At 47.4% G+C, this 23,743-nt stretch overlaps 1 protein-coding gene across 1 annotated transcript in view; it reads left to right on the forward strand.

Annotated features, from left to right (window-relative positions):
• The window catches only part of LGMN (legumain), a 34,950-nt gene extending 15,399 nt beyond the window's left edge, over positions 1–19,551 (forward strand). Inside the window, exons 3-14 of the mRNA XM_060004016.1 lie at positions 5,159–5,256; positions 6,391–6,472; positions 7,695–7,780; positions 8,954–9,029; positions 9,660–9,722; positions 10,824–10,890; positions 11,729–11,847; positions 11,934–12,023; positions 13,796–13,996; positions 15,841–16,011; positions 18,647–18,714; positions 18,992–19,551. Coding sequence (XP_059859999.1) covers positions 5,159–5,256; positions 6,391–6,472; positions 7,695–7,780; positions 8,954–9,029; positions 9,660–9,722; positions 10,824–10,890; positions 11,729–11,847; positions 11,934–12,023; positions 13,796–13,996; positions 15,841–16,011; positions 18,647–18,714; positions 18,992–19,034 — 1,164 coding nt within the window. The 3' untranslated portion in view covers positions 19,035–19,551. The remainder of the gene's footprint in view (positions 1–5,158; positions 5,257–6,390; positions 6,473–7,694; positions 7,781–8,953; positions 9,030–9,659; positions 9,723–10,823; positions 10,891–11,728; positions 11,848–11,933; positions 12,024–13,795; positions 13,997–15,840; positions 16,012–18,646; positions 18,715–18,991) is intronic.
• Positions 19,552–23,743: the final 4,192 nt, after the last annotated feature.

The following is a 23,743-nucleotide window of genomic DNA, read 5'->3' on the forward strand; positions in this document are numbered from 1 at the left end:
AAGAAAGTTAGAGGCAACCAAGAAACTCCAAGGACCCAAGAGAGAATCACCGCTTGGCTCTGAGACCACTGTGTGTGGAGGCAGGGCGTAGGGCGTGGTCGGGGGCAGGAGATCTGGGTTGGAAGCCATGAGCCCTTCCTGAGCTTGTCCGCATCTGTGAAATGGGTGTAAAAGCACCTGCCTGTCAAGGTGGTGGTGAGGAGCCAGACGGTGTAGGGGAGCACTAACAGGACAGGCTGAATATATTTTCTAAAATATATGGTCTTATTGAAGCCTATTTTACAGAGCATGTATAATTCACCCATTTCAAGGGCTCAACTCAATGATTTTTTTAGTACATTTACCAAATTGTGCAAACATCACCATAAACCAGTTTTAGAACATCTGCATCTCCCCAGTAAGAGCCCTTGGACCAATTTCCCTACCTCCAGGCCGAGGCAACCACTAATACACTTTCTATCTCTGTAAGTTCGCCCTTTCTGAACATTTCACGCAAGCGGAGCCCTGCAACGTGGTGTTTTGTGTATGGCTTCTCTTAGGGTAATGTTTTTGTGGTTCTCTGTGTTGTAGCCTGTATCAGTACTTCATTCCTTTTCTTGCCAAATAGTGTTCCCTTGTATGGATAAACCACGTTTGTTTCTGTTTACCAGTTGATGGACGTTTGGGTTGTTTCCATTTTTTTGTCTATTTGAATCATACTGCTAAGAACATTTGTGTGCAGGTCTTTGTATATACGGACAAATGTTTTTGCTTCTCTTGTGCAGACACCTAAGAGTAGAATTTACTGGGTCATATGGTAAATTTATACTTAACTTTTGAAGAAACTGTTAAACAATTTTCCAAAATGGCTGCATCATTTTACATTCCCACAAGTAGTAGATGAAGGTTCCTGGTTTATACTCACCAACACTTGTTACTGTCTGTCTGGCTATGAAGTGGTATCTCATTGTGGTTTTAGTTTGCATTTCCCTAATACCTAATGATCGTGGACATCATCTTTTTATGGGCTTATTAGTATATCTAGTTAAGTGAAATGTTTATTTAAATCATTTATCTATTTTTGATTGGACTGATTGTTTTATTGAGGTATAAGAGTTCTCTGCATATTCTAGGTACAAGTCCTCTATCAGATATGTGTTTTGCAGACATTTTCCTCTTACTCTGCTGTTTGTCTTTTCATTTTCTTACTGGTGTTTTTTGAAGCACTCGTTTCTAATTTTGATGATGTCCAGTTTGTCAGTCTTTTCCTTTTATAGACCATGCTTTCGGTATCATATCTATGACACATTTGCAGTTATAACTCAAGGTTCCAAAGATTTTCTCCTAGGTTATCTTCTAAAAGTTCTATTATTTTAGCCCTTACATTTAAGTCTACGATCCACTTCGAGTTAATTTTTGTATATGGTGTGAAGTGAGGGTCTAAGTTCATCATTTTGCTTATGGATATCCAAATTGTCCCAGCACCATTTGTTGAAAAGACTCTTCTTCCCCAGTGTAGTTTTGAAAACAGGAAGTGAAAGTCCTCCAACTTTCTTTTTTTTCAATACTTTTTTTCACTATTCTAGGTCTTTTGCAGTTCTGTACAAATTTTAGGATCATCTTGTCCATTTCTGCAGAAATCCCTGCTGATCGGTTTTTAAAAATTTTAAGGGTAGTAAGTCTTCTGATCCATGAACATGAGATGTTCCTCTATTTAGATCTTCTTTAATTTCCCTCAGCACTGTTTTATAATTTTCAGTGTACAGGTCTTGCACTTCTTTTTTTTTTTTTTTTTTTCCGGTACGCGGGCCTCTCACTGTTGTGGCCTCTCCCGTTGCGGAGCACAGGCTCCGGACGCGCAGGCTCAGCGGCCATGGCTCATGGGCCCAGCCGCTTCACGGCATGTGGAGTCTTCCCGGACCGGGGCACGAACCCGTGTCCCCTGCATCGGCAGGCGGACTCTCAGCCACTGCGCCACCAGGGAAAGGCCCTGGATTATTTCTTGATTTTTACTGTTGCAGTGACGCTGTGAGCACTCTCCCATTACACATAGTCTAGGGCAGCGGTCCCCAACCTTTTTGGCACCAGGGACCGGTTTCTTGGAAGACATTTTTCCTGCGGAACTCGGGTGAGGGTGGGGGATGGTTCAGGCGGTAATGCGCGCGATGGGGAGCCATGGGGAGCGGCAGATGAAGCTTCGTTCGCTTGCCGGCCACTCACCTCCTGCTGTGCGGCCCAGCTCCTAACAGGCCGCAGACCAGTAGTGGTCTGCGGCCCTGGGGGTTGGGACCCCTGGCCTAGGGTATAGCTTGGAGGAGAATTGCTGGGTTGGAGGGTACATGCTTCAGTCTGATCCAATAATGTCAAGATGTTTTCCCGAGCCCAGTGCCAATGACACTATACTTCCACCATCAATGTTTTAGTTTCCTATTGTTGTTGTTACAAATTACTACAAACTTAGTGGTTTAAAACAATACAAATTTATTATGTTACAGCTTGAGGTGAGAAATCTGAAATGCGTCTCACTAGGTTAAATCAAAGTGTCCAAAGGGCTGCTTTCCTTTCTGGTGATTCTTGAAGAGGTCCATTTTCTTACCTTCTCCAGCTTTTAAAGGCTGTCCACATTCCTTGGCTTGTGGCATCTTCTTCCATCTTCAAAGCCAGCAGTGGCAATCCAGTCTTTCTTACATTATATGCCTCTGACACCAACTTGCCTGCTTCCTTCTTCCACAAATAAGGACCCCTGTGATTACATTTGGCCTGCTGGAATAATCCAGGATAACCTCTTTATTTTAGGGTCAGCTGATTAGCAATCTTAAGTCCATCTGCTATCTTAATTCCCTTTTGCCATGAAGTGTAACATATTCACAGGTTTTGGGGATTAGGATTTGGACGTCTTTGGGGGGCTGTTATTCATCCTACGGCAGTTGGTGTTTGAGGGTCCTTGTTATTTGATAGAAATGGGGACTTAAACATTTTAATGTGTGTGTTTAATATTTAGTAACTTTTAAAAAATCATCTATGTTTAGATTTTCAGCCCCCTACTCTTCCTGGGCCTTTACAGTTTTAATGATTTCTTGATTGTCCCTGTCTGAAGCAATATCACGTTCTGGAGTCAGAATGCCTGGGATCTTTCACTGTGAGCTGTGTGACTTGGACAGGTCACCTCCCCTCCCTAAGCTTTGATGACCTCATCTATGAAATGGGAATAATTATCACATAGAGTTGTTAAGAGAATTAAATGAGATTGTGCATAGAAAGTCTGAGCATAGTGCCTGACAAATAGAAGAAAGTCAATAAATGTATGCGTTTTCATATTTATTCAGTCATCTGTTCATCTAACAGCTCTTGAGTGCCAGGTCTTAGACTCACCCACTCAACATTTAGCAGCTGTAGTTTGAGCACCCATTGTTTGCTCTAAAGTCCATTTGTGTGGGGCATCTACAGGCAAAGTGCTGGGTTTGGTGGTGAGTGAGCTTTATTTTATTTTTTAATTACTTTTTATTGGAGTATAGTTGCTTTACAATGTTGTGTTTCTGCTGTACAGCAAAGTGAATCAGTTATACATACACATATACCCCCTCTTTTTCGGGTTTCCTTCCCATTTAGGTAACCACAGAGCGTTGAGTAGAGTTCCCTGTGCTATATAGGAGGTTCTCATTAGTTAATCTATTTTATACATAGTAGTGTATGTATGTCAATCCCAATCTCCCAATTCATCCGACCCCTCTTCCCTCCTTGGTATCCATACGTTTGTTCTCTATATCTGTGTCTCTATTTCTGCTTTGCATATAAATTCACCTGTACCATTTTTCTAGATTCCACATATGACTGATATTATATGATATTTGTTTTTCTCTTTCTGACTTACTTCACTCTGTATGACAGTCCCTAGGTCCATCCACGTCAGGCAAGCTTTATTTTGATTGATGTGCTGAGAGCTGTGTAGAATATGATCTGTGGAGGCCCAGTTCCTAAAGCCCTCTTCCTTAGAGAGGCAAGTAGTTGGGCAAACTGTTTCTTTTATGCTTTGTCCTAGGAAAGACATAATTAAATAAAAGCAGAAAGTTAGGTGACATATTTCCCTTCTGTTCTCAAATGATTTCCATGTCGTGGAGTGTAGTATGTGTCATCTGAAAAAGGAAGCAAAGAATGTCTTCACCCTTTTATGGACAAGGAATCACATTAGCAAAGTTTTTCTTTTACCCTTAATATGGTCACCCTTGTTGTTATTTATTTTTTTTAATTAATTAATTTATTTTTGGCTGTGTTGGGTCTTTGTTGCTGCACACGGGCTTTCTCTAGTTGTGGCGAGCAGGGGCTACTCTTCATTGTGGTGCACGGGCTTCTCACTGTGGTGGCTTCTCTTGTTGTGGAGCATGGGCTCTAGGTGCGTGGGCTTCAGTAGTTGTGGCATGAAGCCGTCAGTAGTTGTGGCTCGCTCTGGAGTGCAGGCTCGTAGTTGTGGTGCACGGGCTTAGTTGCTCCGTAGCATATGGGAATCCTCCCGGAGCAGGGCTCGAACCTGTGTCCCCTGCGTTGGCAGGCGGATTCTTCTCCACTGTGCCACCAGGGAAGTCCCAACCCTTGTTATTTTTTAAACTAAAAAGCACATCCCTCATTTCAATTCCTGAGCTGAACTTTTGAGTTTTCACTCAGTTCTCTGAACAGCAACTATGGCAGTTAAAGTTACTGGAACCAGAAGAATCCTGTGTGATACAGAACTAGCCGCTAAGCTTTTAATCTGCTGGTTCATCATTCTAAGTCATTCTGTTCTTCAGACCTAAATCAGTGCTTTCAGGAGACTTTTCTATGGTGTGGAAAATGAAAATAACTTATTCAGGACTTTCAAAGGCCCTTGTTGCCTGTAGATGTGATGGTGGTGGTGGTGGTGGTGGTGGTGGTGGGTGTGTGTGTGTGTGTGTGTGTGTGTGTGTGTGTGTGTGTGTAATCCACATATACGCTAACTGCCTGATGAATGAAAGTTTCATGGGGGGGTGGATTTTTAAAAATTGAATTGAAAAAGATAAATGAGTGTGTTTTAAAATAATTTAAATACCTGCCCAGTAGGGAGCGGTTCACAGCACATCTTCCGTGAGAAGGAACATTGCTCATTAGAACACCAAAATTGGCTTCCTTCCGGGAGAAATCTAACACTTGACAAAACCACTTCTCCCAGGCCGATGCGTGCCACGCCTACCAGATCGTTCACCGAAATGGGATTCCTGATGAGCAGATCATCGTGATGATGTATGATGACATCGCCAACTCTGAAGAGTGAGTAGGGAGTGCTTTGAACTTGATGGTGAGGAACTTCAGGGCATTTTATTTTTATTTTATTTACTTATTTTTTTTGCGGTACGCGGGCCTCTCACCGCCGCGGCCTCTCCCGTCGCGGAGCGCAGGCTCCGGATGCGCAGGCCCAACGGCCATGGCTCACGGGCCCAGCCGCTCCGCAGCATGTGGGATCCTCCCGGACCGGGGCACGAACCCATGTCCCCTGCATCGGCAGGTGGACTCTCAACCACTGCGCCACCAGGGAAGCCCCAGGGCATTTTAAAAAATGCACACAGACACTCAGGAACCCTTAGATCAGCGGCCTAACATTAGAATATAAACAGACTCCCGGATGAAGTTCCACATGGTGCTTCATCTAGAGCTTTGACCATATCTTGGTGGGACCCAGCAATGGCGGGGACGTAGGAAATGGTGGTGAAGGTCCTTGGGCTGGGGCTTTGGAAGGATTTAAAGCATGAGTTCCCTCTCAGCTTGGGGAACTGACTCATCATTGGGTTCTGTGGTGCTTGTTCCTAAGCTCTGAGCAGGGACGCCTCAGAGGCCCTGTACACAGAAGGCTCAATTGTATCTTAGAATACATTGGAGCATCTAGCCCACTCTGGTCTCCCAGCTCCTTGTATGGATACTAACCCTAACCCTATCCAGTCTCCCAGCTCCTTGGTTCCCAGACTATGGCCCTGTACTGTGATCACGTTAACAGCTCATAATCCATCCTGAGCTTTAACACCTAAGCTCTTGTATTAAAGCCTTGTTTTCTGTTCTGTCTTTTTCTGAAAGTAGTTTTGCTCTGAGAGATCTCTTGATGACATCTTGTCCCCAAGATGCAATCTGGTGTCCAGCAGGAAGCCAGGCACACAGGGGCCTGGGTCCCTGTCCTCGGTTTGCAGAGCTCAGTCCTTCACTGCCCCTGCCAGGAACTCAGGAGTTGTGGGACACCAAGACCCCCGAGCTGCTAAAATCACCAACACGTTGGTGACCTCAGAGGCAATGAGGAATGTCTGTGACAACCACGGTCGTTTAGTATTTTAAAGCGTAACAGGGGCGTATTCACGAAGCCATAGATTTCAGAGATACGTCAAATTGTGTGCCTCACTCGTGTCCTTTGATTTTCAGCAATCCCACCCCAGGAATTGTGATCAACAGGCCCAACGGCTCAGACGTGTACGAGGGGGTTCTAAAGGACTACACGGGCGAGGTGAGGCGCATCACAGGTCAGAGCCAGCGGGGTCTGCTGTTTCATTTCAGTGATGATTTTTCCCTCTTTCTTGTACTTCTGGGATCAGAACCTCATTAGACTGATTTCTGGTTAATGTTTCGTGTTTGTATTAAGATTTGTGCTTGAGGTGTAATTTCTGAGAATTTTGAAAGAATGCAGAGGGGAAAAAAAAGGACGTTAGTTGTAGTCTACTGATCCTTAGTTTCTAATCTTGTACTTTAAGCCTCATAATAGATTTCCTTCCATAATACCTGATTTTCTTAGGATATTGCCAGTGATCTGATTATAGATTATCCGTGCCCTTTTCTGAAAATCAATTTTCTGAGCATGAGCTCTAGTACAAAATATATCTCTAAATTTTGTAAGATAGTTTTTCATTAATCATTATAGTATATAACTTCCAGCACATTACATGCCTTCCAGTCGATTGAGGCTGTATACATTGACACGTTTTTAAAAGCACCATTATGACTTCAGCCTCATGGATTTCAGAGTCTCTTTTTTGTAATGTCAGAGGGATCGAAACTAATATTCCTTGTGACAGAGAAAGTCTGAAGTTTAGCAGTTCTTTCAGTTTTATTTTTCTCTTTTAAATTCAAGAACATTTAAATCAGACACATCATACGTGTCGTATAGATGATTCCATTTTTTATAAAATTGTTTCTATATAGTTATATAGGGAAACATTTGGAATTTAGGTGGTGGGATTTTTGATGTTTTTTCTTCCTTGTGCTTTTCTGTATTACATTTGTTTAACGATTGCCTATCCATTTTACAAAATCCCCTTTAAGGACGTTGAGTGTCCTTGGGAACTGGCCTTTTAGGAGGGAAGCTGGTTGCAAAGGTCGGCGCTGATGTTTCTGCCGCCCGCTTTGCTGTCTCTCTGAGGCAGCGTGCTCTTCCTCTGCTCTTTGCCCCTACCTACCGACATCTTTGGGTTTCTCCACATGAACTTTATAACGGTTAAGAAGGAATGGCAGGCTTGCTGAGTTGGCATCAGCCAAAGACAAGATGATACTTGAGACGAGGTCATGCACATGCCCAGGAAACACTGGATCTTTCTTGGTTGCAAAGTGTTTGCCCTTAAACCTTAAGCCTTGGAGGTATGTGGACGGTGGCCTGGGCCCTCTGCGACAGACTCAGCAAACGCACTGATTTGGAGTGACAGCTGCATCTGATTTCAACTCCCCATTCTTTGTAGGATGTCACCCCGCAAAACTTCCTTGCTGTGTTGAGAGGTGATGCAGAGGCAGTGAAGGGCAAAGGATCTGGAAAGGTCTTGAAGAGGTAATGTCTGTTTATGGCTGTCACACTTTTCTGAATGACGTGGTACTCCAGAACTGAGAATTCAAACACGCCTTGCCCTTTGTTCCCGGACTATTTACCTGTGAGAGATGGCAGCGTGGGGACCTTTGCCCTGACAGGCTGCACAGACCTGGTGGCTTCTTTTGGCAGCCCATTTCTGTAACGAATTAACCCTGTGATCCAGGGTCCCTGGTTAGTCTTAGTGAAATGTTCCCCGTCACTTAAACCTGCTACGTTTTGTTATCTGTGGATCCTGGTTCTGGTCGGTTCCACTACCAGGGGAACACGCCAAGACAGGCGTGAGGCTCTGTGGCCAATCAGGTTGTAGGGCCCCCGCCCCGCCTCCTGCCGACCCTGTGCTCTGATGGCGGGTCAGCCCAGTGGGAGGAGGACATTTGTAAGTTGAGAGCAAACCTCCGTATGGGAGAAAATTCATCCCATTGCTTGCCCTGTTGGCTGTGGGTTAGAGATGTCTTGTTTAGCATCTCTTTATGCAGCATTTTGACGTGATGTCAGGGACCTTAGGAGCGTGACTTCAGAGAGTCTCAGGTACTTGGCAAATGGTGCTGTTTCCCTTATGCCCGAGGGGAGGCCTGGGCACAAGTAGCTCGTGTGAGTTAGAGCAGAGGCGGACATCTGCGCGGGATGAAGCAAATTGCCTCCGAGTGAGTTACTGCATCTCTGCAACCTTGAAGCAGGGCCCTCTGAGTGGAAGCCTGGTGAGGGGGCGCAGGTGGGCGTCCCAGGCCGTGTGCAGGCCGAGGGGCCCGGAGAGGCAGTCAGAGCTGCAGGACCATGCTTGGCGGTGTGTCCTGGCTCCCTTACTTGTTTCGGAGAGATCTGGTGGCACAGAGTGGCCGCCCGGGATGAGGCCCTGTTGCCAGAGGCCTTGCTGTCCAGATCACCCTGGGCTGTCTGCCGAGCACCCTCCCGGCTGTGACTGAGACCCTCCAGGCTCTGGGACGCGCCTCGTGGTTCAGAACGGCACCCAGCGGGAGCAGAGGAAACAGGCTGGGCGGCGGGCTCCTGGGCCCCTCCTCCCACCTGGCTGGGTGACTGTAACCTCAGATCTCTCCTGAGTTTTTTGATCGGGGTGGCATTTCAGTCCAAATGGTCCACTTGGACTCTCATGCTCGTGTGCGTGTCTCTTGGCAGTGGCCCCCGGGACCACGTGTTCGTTTACTTCACTGATCACGGAGCCACTGGAATACTGGTGTTTCCTAATGACGATGTGAGTTTTTCTTAATGTTTTAAAGACAAGCTGGGGGGAACTCTCTGGCGGTCCAGTGGTTAGGAGTCCACACTGTCACTGCCGAGGACCCGGGTTCAATTCCTGGTCGGGGGACCCACAAGCCATGCGGTACGGCCAAAAAAAAAAAAAAAACAAGCTGGGAGAATGGGAAACAAATCCTCAGTGTTGGCAGGCCACCTGTGATGTGTGTCTCTAACATCCTACAGCATAGGTTCGTATGTGGCCGCTGAGGGTGAGGTCACATTTCGCAGCTTGCAATCTATCCAGAGGCATCTCTTCCGGCAGGTTTTCCCTGCGTGTCTCCTGACATCACAGCATGAGTCGCTGTCCCTGAACTTGGGTGCAGTGCACTAGACGCAGTCATAGAACACAGTCCCTGAATGGTCCGGACAAAGTGATGAGGAAACACATCTGCTTCCCCTTTTTATTATGTGATTAAAGCCCTCCATGATGTTCTGGGATAATGCTGTTCACCACGATTATTTAGAAATCTCTCAGGATTTCTAAATAAGAATTTATAAAGCATCATTAAGACTTGATTAGTGGGTTATCCAGCAAATGGTTTCTCTTGATGCGTTTGGTCTGAATGTCCATATTCTTACCTTTCAGCTTCACGTCAAGGACCTGAATGAGACCATCCATTACATGCACAAGCACAAGAAGTACCAAAAGGTGATGTCAGTGCTTGGGGTGGCCTTGGGGAGGAATGTGAGGGATGCAGTGGGAGCAAAGCCCATGGTTCTTCGACAGGCCTCCTAGCTCTGGATGGGCTGTGTGTTTTGGAGAGGGTGTCCTTGCAATCAGTCTTGACCTCTGGTCTCCCAGGATTAGCTTTTTGTGATTCTACAGCTTCAGCTGTTATATCAGAATCACCGGCGATCTTGTTAAAGTACAGTGTGGGCCCCAGCCCCAGAATTTGGCTCAGTTGTTCTTGGGAGAGGCCTGCGGGTTTGCCTTTCTGAGTTTCCAGGTACTGATGCTCCTGGACTAGGGACCACACTTTGAGGACTACTGTTTCTAGGGCTGTCACCAATCTGGGGCAGCTGGGGAGGAAAATACCACCTTCTTATTTTCCCTTTGGCCCTCTCTGGTTCCCCCCCTTTTCTTTTTTTTTTTTGTGGTACACGGGCTTCTCACTGCTGTGGCCTCTCCCGTTGCGGAGCAGAGGCTCTGGACGCGCAGGCTCAGCGGCCATGGCTCACGGGCCCAGCCGCTCCACCGCATGTGGGATCTTCCTGGACCGGGGCACGAACCCCTGTCCCCTGCATCGGCAGGCGGACTCCCAACCACTGCGCCACCAGGGAAGCCCTCTCTGGCCCCTTTTGCACCCCGTGTGGAACCTGTGTAGCTTAGGTGTGTATGTGTTAGTAACGTGTTTTGCTCTTGGAAACTGCTCCCGGCGTTGGATGGCAGGTCAGTTTTCCTTAGCATCACCTATGGTTCCATATTTTTCTGCATTATTTCAGCTAATAGATCATTTTATTCTATTAGTCATGCATAAATTTGGGTCCTTCTGGTTTGTATGACAACAGCTTCTGTAGCCTCTGCTTCTTACAGCAGAGATGTCTCCCAAAAGCAAAAGTGAAAGACTCTTAAGAAACACGTCACCCCAATAAAGATGTTAAAAAAAAAAAATCTATTTCACCCTTCCAAAAAAAAAGAAAAAAAAGAAAAAAAAAGAAACACGTCAAGAGAGTGGGCAAAGTCAAAGTAGCATTTACGAGAGGCATGTGCCTGGACGGGGTGAGTTCACCTTTCTCATTCACCTCCCAGATGGTGTTCTACATTGAAGCCTGCGAGTCTGGGTCCATGATGAGCCACCTGCCCCCCAACATCGATGGTAGGTGGTGGGAACACTGGCCTCTGAGCCAGGCTGGGTGAGCACCTTGCTACATGGTGCAATTGGACATTCTCTGAATCTGCCCATGGGAAGAACCAAGTGTCTTACATAAGCCAGGCCTAGGCCAGCCTAGTGCTTGGAAGTAGGGGGATACCTGTGGGCAGCTCTGAGCTTCTTCTTCTCCTGGAGGATTAGTGGTCAGGGGATGAAGGGATGGAAGCTCTTGATGTGAACTCTGTAGTGCTCTGCCGGGTTCTAATAGGGCTACTTAAGACCAAGATCACAGTCTTTGGACCAGCCTCTGTCCTTTGAGATGCGTTGCTTGCTGGCTCTCTGATCTTGGGCAGGTGACTTACCCTCTTGGACCCTCAGATTTACTCATCTGTAAAATGGGGATAAAGATAGTGTCTGTTAGGAGAGTTACATTTTAAGCGATGACATCTGTCCAGCATAGTTCTGAGCCCATGGTAGCTAGGTAGTAAATGGTAGGGATTTCATATGTTCAGTCCATCTAAGTGTTTCTTTAATGAATGTTCACTTTCTATGGAAATGAAATGAGGTCCAAATCCTTCAAGATTCCAGAGCTACTCAGATCTGTTAGCACTATCTAACAGTGTCTATCAGCTGGCTTCTCTTTTTCCACATTTAGTTTTAGATGAGTTACTGAAACTCAGTGAGCAGGGCTGGATACAAGGAGGTCTCCCTGCCCTCCCTGAGCTGATCATAGGTGACCTGCTTTGATTGCACTAGGAAAGGAGGAGGAACTCAAGCCTCAAGTGGAATCCGCAGACAGCCGAGAATAAAACACGACTGAAATGTGTCTTTTAATTCCTCGTAGTTTATGCAACTACTGCTGCCAACCCCAGGGAGTCGTCCTATGCGTGTTACTACGATGAGGCGAGGTCCACGTTCCTGGGGGACTGGTATAGTGTCAACTGGATGGAAGACTCGGACGTGGTGAGACATCTGGGGGCCGACTGCTTAGCTGAGGCTTAGCTGTCAGCTGCGATCGTCAAAGGACTCGACTGTTTTCATTTTCGCAGGAGGATCTGACCAAGGAGACCCTCCACAAGCAGTACCAGCTGGTGAAGTCCCACACCAACACCAGCCACGTCATGCAGTATGGAAACAAGGTGAGGAGGGGAGCCTCGCACTTCTGATGATGCCTCAAGTCTCAGGCTGACTCACCGGGGACGTTTCTCTCCCGGTGAAGAGAAACGGGATCCATCCGGGCGAGGAACGGCTGAGGCAGGGCTGGCTCTGTCTCTCATGGCCGCTCCATCCTGGAGATCCCGCCTGTGCTTTGGAATCAGACTTAGGTTCAAACTCACAAAGTGGTGAGACTTTGGGCAACCTACCTGACCTCTCTGAAACCTCTGTGTTTCCTCCTTGGTCAAAGCCCTAGTGCACAAGGTGATAAGGAGCAAAAAGAAGGGGGTCCATCACGTGCGCAAAGCACACAGTGAGAGTTTACTGAGTCGAAAGCTTCTCCTGTGAGTTCTGTGGCTTTGCCCCGTAGAACCCCACACCCTGAGTCCTCCGGGGTCCAGCCTTCCTGCAGTTGCAGGATGTTATCTTGACCCTCTGGCTATAAATTCGAGACTTTTACCGCCCCTACCCCCCACCCCCCCAGCTATGTTCAGAAGGGGCCTAGGTGGTAAAATAGGTCAGTCCATCAGGGCTGCCCGGACAGAGGTCATAGCAGGTGGCTGCTGAAGGCTTGGGCCTTAGGTGCCACCCCTGGGGCTAGCCCTCGGGATGTGTGCAGGGCTTCCAGGAGTCTGTACGACCAGACATCACCCCTCAGGTGGCCTGCCACCAGCTGAGAGCTCGCCAGCTGAGTTCTGTTCCTTTGATGTGAGCATTGGCCTTCTAGAAGACCTTGTGAGCAGTGAGTCCAGCTATTCCCTTCAGCACTTCTCGGGCAGAGTGTCGATTGGAGGGCCTGGGAGCCAACAGGGCAGTCACAGGCCACGAGAAGTGCACTCAGGATGCCGTGGGCTTGGCCAGGCTTTTGAGGGGGGGTAGTGGGGAGGTAGAGCAGCGAGAAGGCCAGGGAAAGGTAATTCAGAGGGGGCAGGGTCAAAGGTGGCGCTGCCCCAGCTTTGTAGGGGGACTGGAGGGAGGGAGGGTACCAGCCACAACTCTTCTGCCCTGAGCTTTCTGTTCTCTTTACAATTTCCTCCACATTAGCCACGTCTGCTCTTGGTAGAGGAGGTATGAAGGATCTTTTCTAAGCATTATGTTTCTATATACGTGTGCGTATATTTTAATTTTTGTTTTAGAACTGTTTTTAGATTAGCGCCGCTTGGTTTAGGAACATGACTGCTTGTAGCATTTCTTTCCCTCTGAATCGGGATCCAGTCTGCAGTGACCCCTGCAGGCAAACACAGCCAGGCAGTCGGGCCCGTTTGTTAGGCCCTGATGCCAAGTCGGCCCCGCCCCTCGGTGGCCTTAGCTCTGCCCATCTCAGTGGACCCAGACCTCAGCTCTGACCTGGACAGATGCTCTGCACCTTCCTTCTGCTGGTCACTAGGGGCAGGCGGGTGAGCGTGGAGGGGTGAGCACAACCCAGGGTCACCCCTGGCTGAAACGACTCTGGTATGAGCGTGGCGGAACTGGGTAGCGGTTCTGCTGCAGAGGATGCCAGGCAGCTTCGAAGTTCATCATCGGTGGATTTCAGGTGGTCAAATGCATTGCCTCGCCCGCTGCTGAAGACCAAGCGCGTGCTTTCAGGCTGCGATTGTGACCCTTCAGTGGTCCTGAAACCACGTGCGGGGAGCTGTGGACTCCAGGACCCAAGGGACGTTTGGCACATCTGCCCCTCCCACTCAAACTGACTCTCTCTCTCTCTCTCTCTCTCCCCCCACCCCCTCGCCCGCTCCCTCTCCCCCTCCCTCCCCAGTCCATCTCTGCCATGAAGTTGATGCAGTTTCAGGGTCTGAAACACAAAGCTAGTTCTCCCATCTCCCTGCCCCCAGTCAAACACCTTGACCTCACTCCAAGCCCCGAGGTGCCGCTCACCATCATGAAAAGGAAACTGATGAGCACCAATGACCTGCACGAGTCCAGGCGTCTCGTCAAGAAGATCGACAGGCAGCTGGAGGTAAGTGGTGGCGAAGCTGCGGCTCCCAGACTTGCCGGGCAGCGTGTGCGAGTCCTGTCTCTGCCTCCTGACCATAAATCCGTGTTGGTGGGAGCCAAGTGACAGAGCTCTGGGGTCACCCTCCTCCTGCCACACTGGGGGTACATGGGAAAGGAAACCAGGCTTTGTACTTGCTGTAAAATGGACATGAGTGAGCAGGGCAGTGGCCAGCTTCATCAGTAAACTGGCCTTGACCTCTTTGGAAGCAGGAAGCAAAGAGAGGGAGCCTGTCTCCTGCCAAGAAGCCACGGCATATGGGTGTTTCCTCTTTTACACCTAGTTGCTTACAAGACATTTTTATTTTGCTGCTTGGTGAGTTAGTAGCTAATCATATTTAAAAACAAAAATCCAGTCCACAAAAAATTTCTGCTGCCTTAGGAAATCATAGTCACGGCCCCAAATTCTTCCTAAAATGCTTGAGCAATCTTTTACGATGACTGGGTTTGTTTTCAGCAGCTCATCAGTTTGTTTGCAACTGGCCAAATTTCTTTTCAAATTCTAGCTGTGTGGCTAGAACCACCAGGCGTGTACTCACGAGATGCTTGGCGAAGACTGTCCATTCAACAAAGCCAGCTGTGTAGACTCTATCCCCTCATCAGCGCAGCACAGGGACTGATGTGCTGGGATACAGCCTGAATTTTCTAGGGAAGAAAAAAAAAAAATCTGTGTGATCTGTCTTAAAGTCGTATATCTCATAATCCTGACAGCTAGCAATCCTACACGTGGTACATTAACCAGGATGGGGTTTTTGTTGTAGTTGTTGGTACCACAGTGTAATACAACAGTTCTCATATTTCTTTGCTCTCGGACCTCTTCACGCTCTTAAAATTATTGATCCCAAAGAGCTTTTGTTGGTGTGGGTTATATCAATATTTACCGCGTTAGAAATGAACACTGAGATTTTTAAAATAGTAACTCACTTAGAAATAACAATAAACCCATTTTGTGTTAATATATTTTTTATGAAAAAGAATTATTTTCTAAAATAAAAACAATTTGGGTGAGAAGAGTGCTATCACTACACTTTTGCAGATCTGTTTTCTGCCTGGCGTTATGGAAGACAGCTGGGTCATCGTACCTGGGTCTGCACTCACTGTTGGGCTCTTTTGTTCTGGTTGAAATATATAAAGAAAATATAACCTTACACAGATACATAGTTGGGAAAGGGAGGACATTATGGAGCCCCCAAGAAGCCTGGGGGACCCCCGTGGTCCTGGGCCACATGTTGAGACCCGCTGGTCTGGCGCACCGTGGGCAGGGAGCATTCGGGCATGAATGGAACAAACCCTGGCTGGGGAGCGGGAGGGTCAGGGGACTCGATTGAAAGTTTTGGTTGACATGGAAGCAGCTTCCTCCTTAATGATGCTGGCTTTCATTATCTGGGAAGAAAATGATGTCCACCCTTTGCATCCTTCTGTCTAAGCATCTGATGGTTTCCAGAACGGACAAAGGTGCCTGTGAACACAAAGCACCGCTTATGGGACAACAGTCTGCTTTGGGGCACAATTTCTACATGCCCTCCCGCACCCCCCACTTCCTTAGCCTGGGCCATACCTGCTCTTCGGGTATTCAGATTTAAATGCTTCCATCATGCCCGAAGATCCCTAAAAGGCAAGGTATTCCTGAAGGGTTCCAGCTGTAACGGAAGCCTCGCGTGTGCACCTTTGGCCGCAGAAAGCATCTGTTGGCATCTCTTTCAACATACTGGGGTGGAGGCTCTATGAAAGAAGCATCTAACTGGTCCAGGGTTCCAGGAGAGACTACGTTAAGTAAGATACATTTGGAAAAGATGTGTTTCTTCACAGGTCAGAAATGTCATTGAGAAGTCAGTGCGGAAGATTGTCGCCTTGATCTCAGGGTCCGATGCCGAGGTAGACAGGCTCCTGTCCCAGAGAGCCCCGCTCACGGCGCACGACTGCTACCAGGCAGCCGTGTCGCACTTCCGCACGCACTGCTTCAACTGGCACAACCCCACGGTAAGTCCGGACCCTGGGGCTGCCGGCCTCTGCATCCTGCCTTCCGTGGGCCAACTAGCTTGGCCTTCCTCTGCATCTTAAACCCCAAACCTGAGTTAGTACTGTCCACTGGGAATCACATCAGGTGCATTGCCTTGTAGAAGGTTCCATCTTGTAGAAGAAGCAACAGGCTCATTCAGGGGCCTTTGGTGGGGATGCGAGAGGAGAAAAGTCATCCAAAATCACTGACCCTAAATCTTGGCCCCAGACACTCTGAACTGTCCCAGTGGCTGGGAGAGCTTACCAGTCAAAGACCATTCAACTGCTATTTCCATTGGCCTTTGAAGGGGACTTCCTTCCCTTCACACTGTGCCGTCCCTGCCAAACCCCACCCCTCCGCCCTGCCCCTCACACCAGCCACGCAGGTTTTCTCCCTTCTGGGTCTGTTCCGACCTCTTCCCCAGATTTGTTGTTGAAGCAGGCCCTGGCCCATGGAGGAGAAGAAAGGACCTAGTTTCTGCAGATTGTCGAATGTCAGGGTTGGAAGGTACCTAAAAGCCTCCTTTCTGGCCAGTACTTGCATGATGCTTGGCTCCTTATAGGGGAGGGGTTAGCAAACTGTGGCCCGCAGGCCCGTTCCTGCCCACAGCCTGTTGGGTTTTTCCCCCCACAGCCTGTTTTTATAAATAAAGTTTTATCAAAACACAGCCACACTCAGTCACATAGCTTTCACCCTGCAGCAGAGTTGAGTAGTTCACGCAGCCTACAAAGCCTCAAATATTTACTGTCTCGCCCTTGACAGAAAAGTTTGCCAAGTCCTGCTTTAGACCCATGCTCTTCGATGACAGTAGTCACTAGCCTCACGTGGCTCCTTAAACTTGAATTTAAATTGATTAAGGATTGACATATACACACTACAATATATAGAATAGGTAACTAAAAGAACCTACTAAATAGCACAGGGAACGCTACTCAATACTCTGTAATGACCTATATGGGAAAAGAATCTGAAAAAGAGTGGATATATGTGTATGTGTAACTGACTCACTTTGCTGTACAGCAGAAACTAGCACAACATTATAAAGCAACTCTACTCCAGTAGAAAAAAATTAATTTAAAATAAAGAAATAAATGGATTAAAATGAAACCAAACGTAAAAGTCAGTTCCTTAGCTGCAGTAGCTACATTTCCCGTGTTTAGGAGCCACATGCGGTGAGTGGCTACTGAATTGAGAACGTTATAGAACATTTTCATTGTTGCAGAAAGTCCCCTCTGGGCCGCGACGTGCAGACCATGGTCATCCTCAGATGCTTCTGAGGATGGAGTGCTGGGCACTTGGGAGATAGCTCTCCATTATTAAGAGGCTCTTAATTTTATTTTTCATTTATTTAACAAAGCATTCTCTTTATTTAATGACTTTTTAAAATTCCCATTTATTTAACAAATACTTAATCCTCTGGTGTTACATTTTTTGCCTGCTGGAATCACAGAAGGTAAACACCCCCAGTTATTTCCATCTTAGTTGCCACCTGTTTGGCAGTCACTTACCATCTGTCTCCCTCACCACTGTGTCCCAGACTAAAAGCCAGGCTGCCAGGGGGAGGTCCGAGCTAACAGAGGGGAGCAGGGCCAGGGGGTTCTCGTCCAGGAGTCCTTACCTGGGCTTGAGGGTGCTGCCAATCCTGGGCACATGTGCATTTTTTTTTTTTTTTACATCTTTATTGGAGTATAATTGCTTTACAATGGTGTGTTAGTTTCTGCTTTATAACAAAGTGAATCAGTTATACATATGTTCCCATATCTCTTCCCTCTTGCGTCTCCCTCCCTCCCACCCTCCCTATCCCACCCCTCCAGGTGGTCACAAAGCACCGAGCTGATCTCCCTGTGCTATGCGGCTGCTTCCCACTAGCTATCTACCTTACGTTTGGTAGTGTATATATGTCCATGCCACTCTCTTACTTTGTCACAGCTTCCCCTTCCCCCTCCCTACATCCTCAAGTCCACTCTCTAGTAGGTCTGTGTCTTTATTCCTGTCTTACCCCTAGGTTCTTCATGACATTTTTTTTTTCTTAAATGCCATATATATGTGTTAGCATACGGTATTTGTCTTTCTCTTTCTGACTTACTTCACTCTGTATGACAGACTCTAGGTCCATCCACCTCATTACAAATAGCTCAATTTCATTTATTTTTATGGCTGAGTAATATTCCATTGTATTTATGTGCCACATCTTCTTTATCCATTCATCCGATGATGGACACTTAGGTTGTTTCCATCTCCTGGCTATTGTAAATAGAGCTGCAATGAACATTTTGGTACATGACTCTTGCATTTTTCTTACGAGATGGTCCATAAGTCTCACCAGATAATCTAAAGGTGGGAGGGGATCCCTGACTCAGGAAGGGTTAAGAACCATTGGTGTAATTTTTTTTTCTTTTTTTTTTGACTGCACCAGGCGGCCTGTGGGATCTTAGCTCCCCAACCAGGGATCGAATCTGGGCCCTCAGCAGTGAAAGTGCGGAGTCCTAACCACTGGACTGCCAGGGAATTCTCAGGAAACACTGGTCTAGTTGCTTTACATATTCCCATGTTAGGAGCTGATCGTGTTATAAAATGATGATGTTTGATTGTGCTTTTTGGTTTGTTTTCCTCTAGTACGAGTATGCTTTGAGACATTTGTACGTGTTGGTCAACCTTTGTGAAAACCCTTATCCGATTGACAGGTAACCCTGCACCTGGCATTTAAAGGGTCGGTGTCCTTCTGAAAGCAGAAGGGCACATGTAGCACTGCTGTCCTCTTCTGCACCTGGGCACTTTGCTTCTACCGGCTTCTGCCGGCTTCTACCTCTCACTGTGGACGAATTCAAAATAGATGCATCCCCAGGGTTGCTGGGTTGGGTGGGTCTGTCATACGTGTTCCATGGTGGGTTCTGTTCATCTTCATTTCTTCAGAGTTGACCAACTTCGGGTTCAACAACTTCTTCTTCCCGTTTCTTACAGAATAAAATTGTCCATGAACAAGGTATGCCTTGGTTACTACTGAAATGCTGTCGACGCTTTTCTGAATGTGAACACGTCCCTTAGAATGTGTGCTGATCAGAGACAGAAGAGCTGGGGCCAGAGGGAGGCTCCCCCCGCGGCTGCAGGCCCTCCCGGGGATGTGATCAGGCCACGCGGGCCGCACTCCAGGCCTCCCCCAGGATGGCTTGCTCACCTTTATCTACTTCCCCAGCTCCTACAGGTCCTGTGTATCCTCTGAAAACCCCACAGATGTGGGAGGCTGAATCTCTGCACTGAGAAAGGTGCATTTGCTTTTTAAGAGGGGTTTTTTGCCCACGCCTTTTACGGAGCGACACGTTCACTGGGGCTTCTGCAGCCAGTGAAACAGTCTTTGAGGAATTTGAAGTCAGAACCTCTTAAGTCTTTACAGTGATTTTATGGGAGAGGGACATAAACCCCAAATGGAAAACTATTTTTAGAAAACAGTATAATTTTTGATTGCTTTTGTATTTTATTTGTCAATGATGGACAAGTCTGAAAAATAAAGATTTATAACTGAATCCGAGTATTAATTTCAGGTCCCTGACTTTGTAGTCTGTGCTCCTGGCCCCTCTTGGTGGGGTCCGCTCCCCATCTGTGTCTTCCAGCCTCCCCTCTCCCACACCGCCACCTGCCACTTTGTTCTCCCTGCTCCCCCGACCACCTGGATTTTTCAGCCTCCTGTGCCTTTGCTCCTTGCTGTGCCTTGTGCCCTGGAGTGCCTTTCCCTCCATCTGACCCATCCTCAAGGTGTATCTGAAAGTGCCCTGTCTTCCTCAGCTTCCTTCTCTCCCACACACAAAAGTCCCCTCTCCTCTTTCCGCGGGCATTTGCGTTTTCCTTGGGGCTTTTCCAGCACTTGTAGGCGTGCCCTTACACCACGCCTGGGGGCTGGGAGGTTATCTAAGCTCCTCCGAGGGCACAGGCTGCCTGCCTTGTCTTTGTTTCCCTTGGCCCAGTGTCCCACACGGGGTGGTACTCACCGTGGGTTTGTGAAAGACATTTAAAAGTAGCACTGACTCCACGTAGTGGAATATTAAATGCGGCCACGTAAAGGATGAAGCACTGCTACAGCTACAGCATGTAGCCAAGGGAAAGAAGCCGGTCATACGAGACCCCGTATTATACGATTCGACTTGTATCTAATGTCCAGAATAAGCAAACCTACAGAAACAGAAAGTGGATGAGTGATGCCGGGAACCAGCGAGAGAGGGAAATGGGGAAATAGTGACTGCTAATGGGCATGAGTCTTTTGGGGCTGATGAAAATGTTCGGAGACCGATCACAATGATGGTTGTAAAGCTCTGAATGTACTAAATAAAACCCAGTGACTTGTACACATCAAATGGAATTATGTGGTTTGCAAATTATGTTTCAGTAACGTTCTTTTTAAAAATAAGCCATATACCTAGGTGACTGTTAAAATAGAGAGCAAAGAAAAAAGGAACACTAAAAACCACGACACTTGTGACCACCTGTCTTTATGTAGTGAAACCTGTCTTATTTAGCAGTGGTTGACGCCTTTAAAGTTTGGAGGTATGGACTGCAAGTTGAGATACTGGCAAAGAGGGTTATTTATATCTGTGACAGATTCAAGGGTGATACTTTTGTTTCTAATTGGCCCCCTTTTTTTTTTTTTGAGCGGTACATGGGCCTCTCACTGTCGTGGCCTCTCCCGTTGCGGAGCACAGGCTCCGGACGCGCAGGCTCAGCGGCCGTGGCTCACGGGCCCAGCCGCTTCGCGGCATGTGGGATCTTCCCGGACCGGGGCATGAACCCATGTCCCCTGCATCGGCAGGCGGACTCTCAACCACTGCGCCACCAGGGAAGCCCTAATGGGCCCATTTTTAATCAGTTTATGCTTTCTCCATGAGGTTGTCCTAATACATCCAATCACGTGACCAGGATAAAGAACTCATTGTCCTACAGATTTGGGGGGGCTTTAGGGATTGAAGTAACAAGTACAAGAAGCGTAAGGTGTGTGAACATGTATCACTATAGCTCAAGAATGGGCAGCCCTGGGGGCCGGCTGATGTTCAACGAAATGCAAATACTGACAAGTAGAATATTTAAAAGGAGTCTCTCAAAAGGCCTCAATGTTCAGGTGGTAAAAGTTCTGTTCTTCTATTTTCTAGAACTGTTAACTACTTTGTGACCGTGCTTCTCTCTTATTATTTGTCCTCCCTGTAGAAGAAAAATATACTTAACTATAACAAGTGCAGTAACTTGAATGTTCATGGTTCTAAAGGTTAAAAGCAGCTTGTTCATTTCTCAAATAAATGACAGTTTCATAAGTAAGTCACACTGCCTCTTCTTTCTCCTCATGTGGTTCATAGGCCCCCAGCAGATGTGGCTCTCCATCCCTCGTATTAAGCCATTTTCTATTAGATTTCTGATAAGGGTGACCTTTCTATGTGTATCACAACTAGGACCAGCATTTTTTCCCTAGTTATATCCAAAATGTACAGACATGTTCTGTCATAAGAGGTACATAGTACAGAAACTTTCGGAGTAAAACGTGGCCAACGCTTCTCTTCCCCAGAAATCCCAAATGTCAGTTTGTATTCATCATTAGAATGCCCTTTCTACATATTTACATACCTATATACAAATAATACTTTTTTGCCTTTTTATTATAAAATAAAAACAGATATAGAAAACCATACAAAACAAGTGTAATGCTTGGTGAATTGTAAGATGAACAGCCTTGTGACTACCACCCGAGAGATAGAACTTTACCAGATGTACTCGTCAAGATTCTCCTGAGAAATAGAACCAGTTGGATGTGTATACATATAGAGAGAGACACTTATCTGAAGGAATCAGCTCACATGATTGTGGAGACCTGGTAAGTCCAAAATTGCAAGCTGGAGACCCAGGGGAGGAGTTGCGGTCCAGGCCAAAGGCCACCTGCTAGCAGAATCCCTTCGTGCTCAGGGAAGGTCAGTCTTTGCTCTCCTAAGGCCTTCAGCTGATTGGATGGGGCCCACCCACATTGTGGAGGGTCATCTGCTTTGCTCAGTGTTTACTCACTTAAATGTTAACATCATCCAAAGTCCACAACATTCAGAATAATATCTGACGAAATAAGCACCGTGGCCTAGTCAAACGGACACACAGAATCAACGATCACACCGGCCACCCTGGAAGCCCGTGCGTGTGCTCCATCCCAGTCACAGAACACCCCAGCCAACCCCCCACAAAGAGTAACCACCCTCCCTGTGTTCTTTGTGGTTTTATCACAAGTGTGTATCCCTAGACACTCGTCTTAGTCTTCATTCTGCAGGTTTCCTCATTCTTTCTCTTCCTTCCAATTTCCGTTGAAGAGTCCAGGCTGCGCATCGGTAGAGTTTCTCAGTCTGGACTTTGCTGATGGCACATTCAGCCTGCTGTTCAGCATGTTTCTCTGACGTCCAGCTCTCTTACGGATCAGCAGCAGGATCCGGACGACTTACACGTGTCTGATGGGTTTCAATCCATTGTGCTTCTGTACTGAAGCTCAAATTGTTCATTTTCGGCTGATGGAATCTTAAAGGTGGGCTCCCAAGCCCTTTTGACGTGACCCTAGGAAACCTCCATAGCTTCCTTCGTATCTGGTGTATCAAGATGTTTCATTCTACATTTCCTGTCCCACAGCTGAGATCAGCTATTTCTCCAGGAAAAGCTCGTTTCTTTTCACGAGACATAGTCTTTCAAGGCAACAGTTGGACTGCTAGGAGTGCTCACTGCTCCTGCCTCCAGGCTGGCCCCCTCCAGTTCTGTTCTACATGGGCGGAGAATGTCCAGACTCCCTGTGCTGCCAGACAGGGCTATTCAAGGGCCTGGCCAGCTGCCCCGCATCCGTACCTTCCTCTACTCTTTGCTTCAGGCTTTATGTACGAGCGATCTGGAAACGACTGGTGACCCTGCATACAGCACACTCCTATTTCATTTTTCTGTGATTTTTCACTTTCTCTCACCTTCCTTGTCAGAAACTGTCAAGAGCCAGAGATTTTACCCCACTTGCACGTTAACAAGGTCACCTGCCACAGTTTCACAGGTGCTGGCAGGAGACTCCTGGGGCCATGACAAGGGACTTCATTACCCCTGGCAACCAGGCGCACGTGCTTCATATTTGCTTCGACCCCTCTTGCCTGCCAAGTGCCCTGAGGGGAATGCGGAGGTGGGGCCTGGTAGAAGCTATGCACACAGTGGGTCTGGATCAGGCTGAGGAAGAAGGGCTGTGAGCAGACCTGTCCCACTTTTACCCTGCGGCGAGACACTCTCTTCCAAAGTGAGAGACGTTATTTTATCATCTTGGTCAGGAAAAAAAAAATCTGCCCTCTTCCCAGGAGGCAGAAATTCTCTTTATCCTCCAAGACTAGTCAAATACTCTTAAGAAGATGGTCTTGGGCTTCCCTGGTGGCGCAGTAGTTAAGAATCTGCCTGCCAATGCAGGGGACACGGGTTCGAGCCCTGGTCTGGGAAGATCCCACGTGCCGCGGAGCAACTAAGCCCGTGTGCCACAACTACTGAGCCTGTGTGCCACAATTACAGAGCCCGTGCACCTAGAGCCCTTGCTCCGCGACAAGAGAAGCCACTGCGATGAAACGTCTGTGCACCACAACGAAGACTAGCCCCCGCTCGCCGCAACTAGAGAAAAAGCCCACGCGCAGCAACAGAGACCCAATGCAGCCAAAAATAAATAAATAAGTAAATTTTAAACATTTAAAA

Source organism: Delphinus delphis, chromosome 2 (assembly GCF_949987515.2).
Source record: "Delphinus delphis chromosome 2, mDelDel1.2, whole genome shotgun sequence".
NCBI classification, from domain to species: domain Eukaryota; kingdom Metazoa; phylum Chordata; class Mammalia; order Artiodactyla; family Delphinidae; genus Delphinus; species Delphinus delphis.